The sequence below is a fragment of the Protobothrops mucrosquamatus genome, unplaced genomic scaffold (genome assembly GCF_001527695.2).
Source record: "Protobothrops mucrosquamatus isolate PMUCROS unplaced genomic scaffold, P.Mucros_1.0 scaffold6545, whole genome shotgun sequence".
Taxonomy (NCBI): Eukaryota; Metazoa; Chordata; class Lepidosauria; order Squamata; family Viperidae; genus Protobothrops; species Protobothrops mucrosquamatus.
In genome coordinates, this window is record NW_015392368.1 from 17,020 (window position 1) to 20,953 (window position 3,934).

Consider the following 3,934-nt stretch of genomic DNA (forward strand, 5'->3'; position numbering starts at 1 on the left):
ATAATAATAATAATAATAATAATAATAATAATAATAATAATAATAATAATAATAATAATAATAATAATAATAATAATAATAGTAGTAGTAGTAGTAGTAGTAGTAGTAGTAGTAAAGTTGGAAGGGACCTTGGAGGTCTTCTAGTCCAACCCCCTGCTTAGGCAGGAAACCCTATACCATTTCAGACAAATGGCTGTCCAGTCTCTTCTTAAAAACTTCCAGTGTTGGAGCATTCACTGCTTCTAGAGCATTCACTGCTTCTAACTGTCAGGAAGTTTCTCTTTAGTTCTAGGTTGCTTCTCTCCTTGCTTAGTTTCCACCCGTTGCTTCTTGTCCTGCCTTCAGGCGCCTTGGAAAATAGCTTGACTCCCTCTTCTTTGTGGCAGCCCCTAAGATATTGGAACACTGCTATCATGTCCCCCCTTGTCCTTCTCTTCATTAAACTAGACATACCCAATTCCAGCAGCTGTTCCTTATATGCTTTAGTTTCCAGTCCCCTAATCATCTTTGTTGCTCTTCTCTGTACTCTTTCTAGAGTCTCAACATCTTTTTTGCATCGCGGTGACCAAAACTGGATGCAGTATTCCAAGTGTGGCCTTACCAAGGCATTGTAAAGTAGTATTAACACTTCACGTGATCTTGATTCTATCCCTATGTTAAAGCAGCCTAGCACTGTGTTGGCCTTTTTGGCAGCTGCAGCACACTGCTGGCTCATATTTAGGTGATTGTCCACTAGGACTCCGAGGTCCCTCTCACAGTTATTGCTATTGAGCAAGGTACCCCCTATACTATACCTGTGCATTTTGTTTTTCTTGCCTAAATGTAGAACCCTGCTTTTTTCACCATTGAATTTCATTTTGTTAGATAGTGCCCAGTGTTCAAATCTGTCGAGATCCTTCTGTATCTTAAGCCTGTCTTCTGTATCTTAAGCCTGTCTTATCCTCAAGGAGTTCCAAGAAATCATCACTAATGTGTGGTCAGATACTGCAATTTTTCCTCTAGGATAATGAGCTACCTTTTAAATACTTTCGCATATTTTTTTAATCTAAACACTTCCAATGTCAACAGCTCTAGCTATGGCCTTTTATGATAAATGCTCCCTTTATCTAAGCTGATTTTGAGTATTAATGAAGTGAAAAGCAGATTTAATCCTGGTTTCATTTACAGTTCTCTTTTGATCTATTGTTTGTTGCTCAGGAAAACCCTTTGACATCACAACAATTCTGACTGCTGCTGTTTCCAACATCATCATTTCTATCCTACTCGGGAAACGCTATGAATATGAAGATGCCAAATTTCTACAACTACTGAAGGCAAACAGTGAAAATATTCAGCTTTCAGGAAGCCCTGCTATGTTGGTAAACTAATTTTTAAAAACTGTCACAAAAAACAGGCAGCACAATGACTTAGATGAGGGACTGGAAGGGGAACACATCAAATATGCAGATTACACTAAGCTGGCAGGAATAGCCAATACCCCAGAAGCAAGCTTAGGATCCAAAAAGATCTTGATAGACTTGAACAATGGGTCCTATCAACAATTTAATATGGAGAAAAGTAAGGTTTTACACTTAAACTAAAGGTACAAGTACAAGATTAGGCAAAACCTGGCTCAAAAACAGTAACTGTGAGAGGGACCATTGGAGTCCGAGTGGAAAATCACTTAAATATGAGTCAGCAGTGTATGGCAGCAGCCAAAAAAGCTAATACAATCCTTGGTTCCATAAACAAAGGCATAGAATCAAAATCACATAAAGTATTAGTACCAGTTCATAAAACCTTACTAAGACCACACCTGAAATACTGCATCCAGTTTTGGTCGCCATATTACAAAAAAGATCTTGAGACTTTCAAAAAAGTGCAGAGAAGAGCAACTAAAATATTTAATGGCCTGGAGACTAAAACATACGAAGAACGGTTGCAGAAATTGGGTATGGCTAGTCTACAGAAAAGAAGGACTTGGGGGGGGGGAGACATGATAGCAGTATTCCAGTATTTGAGGGCCTGCCACAAAGATAAGACAGTCAATTTATTTTCCAAAGCAACAGAAGGCAAGAGAAGAAACAATGGGTGGAAACTAATCAAGGAGAGAAGCAACCTGGAATTAAGAAAAAACTTCCTAATAGTGAGAACAATTAACCAGTGGAACAGCTGCCTTCAGAAGTTGTGGATGCTTCATCACTGGAGGTTTTTAAGAAAAGACGGAACAGTCACTTGTCTGAAATGGTATAGGGCCGTGGTGGCGAACCTATGGCACGTGCCACATGTGGCACACAGAGCCCTCTCTGTGGGCATGTGTGCCATCGCCCTAGTCCTAGGCCTTCAGCTGGGTTTTGTAAATCCTTTTTGGTTTAGGCCTCCATCGCCGTGTGCAAAAAAAAAAAAGGTTCAATCAATCAATCAATTTCAACTTCTCACGGGAAAAAAAAATCTCGCAAAGATGGAATTGATTGATTGAACTTTTTAGTCCCACCCTGTCTGCCATTTCCACTACAGCCACGCCCACCCAATGGGCCATGTCTACCCAATTGGCCACACCCACCCAATGGGCCACACCCACCCAATGGGCCACACCCACCTGGCACCCGATGATACATAAGTGAATTTTGGGTTGCAGTTTGGGCACTCGGTCTCTAAAAGGTTCACCATCACTGGTATAGGGTCTCCTGTTTGAGCAGGGGTTGGACTAGAAGACCTACAAAGTCCCTTCCAGCTATATTCTGATTGATTGGTTGGTTGGTTGATTAGTTGGTTGATTCTCAAGTTTTATTGAGAAGCAAAGCATGTTGCTTCTCCTGAGCATCTATAGCAAGATTACATCCAAAAACAACATGAAGATGATGACATCAGGATTCAAATCCTACCTTTATGTAGTTGCATGCAAACATTTCATGAAAGTATGGAAACCACTTTTTAACATCATGACCTCATGATGTGTGCTTCATCATTTCCTCTCCCTTCTTTGCAAAGACTTGTGAACACACTCAAACTGGAAAAGTGGGAGTCTTCATTGAAAATATCTTTCCATCTTTCCTTTTCTTTATACAGTATTCTATACATGTACTAAACTGCTGCCTTGACAAGGACTTGCATTGAGTTTTTTTCATTGATGATTCACACCACTTGTTTGGGAATTAACACAATGTTCCCATGGGAACTCATTCAATAGTATGGTAGAAAATAAGCACTCTCTCTCCCAAAACCTATGTGGAGGTTCAGTCCATGGGATTTGGGGCTTAGTTAATTAGCAATATTGACTATTCAAAGCTCATTCAGTCATGTGATCTTACTCATTATTGTAGGGTTTTGTTTTGTTTTGTAGACTTGGGGAACATAAACATGTTTGAGATGTCCATGTGAGAAATTCAAGGTATTCAACTTCCATAATATATGTTTTCTTTTATCTTTCTTTCAGCTATATAATTTGTTTCCCATGTTGGGGTTCCTTTTGGCTACTCCTAAATCAATGATAAAGAATCAGAATAAACTTCATGATTTCATACAGACCATCCTCAAACAATATTTACAAGATCTTGATGAAAATGACCAGAGCAATTTGATTGAATCATTTCTTGTTCGGCAAAGAGAAGTAATGAATTATTTTATACGTGTGTGTAATTACATTTTTTTTACATATTTTAAAAATTTGCCTCCATAGAAATTATCTGCTGGTTGGTTAAGGTCCTTGTTTCAGAAATATAGAAGGAAACACATTTTTTAGTCATTCCCTGTGCATTACTTTTTTTCAGAATCTGCAGCTGCTTAGAACTACACTACAGATTGATTTTTTTTCTCCATTAAAAACTCCATAAATATTAATCATTTTCTGGAGGAATGGCTCCAAGGGGTGGTGGGAATGGGTGATCACTTTGTGCCAATGGTTTCTTTGTATGTATAATTGTTTGATATTAGAGTTTTTCTAATGTGTGTGCAA

General features: G+C 38.7%; 1 protein-coding gene across 1 annotated transcript in view; it reads left to right on the forward strand.

The window, feature by feature from the left end:
- Positions 1 to 3,608, forward strand: part of LOC107300273 (cytochrome P450 2K6) — a gene marked incomplete at its 3' end in the record, with an annotated part of 20,262 nt that extends 16,654 nt beyond the window's left edge. Inside the window, exons 4-5 of the mRNA XM_015829611.1 lie at positions 1,198 to 1,358; positions 3,416 to 3,608. Of these exons, the coding sequence (XP_015685097.1) occupies positions 1,198 to 1,358; positions 3,416 to 3,608 (354 nt within the window). The remainder of the gene's footprint in view (positions 1 to 1,197; positions 1,359 to 3,415) is intronic.
- Between the last annotated feature and the right edge of the window lie 326 nt (positions 3,609 to 3,934).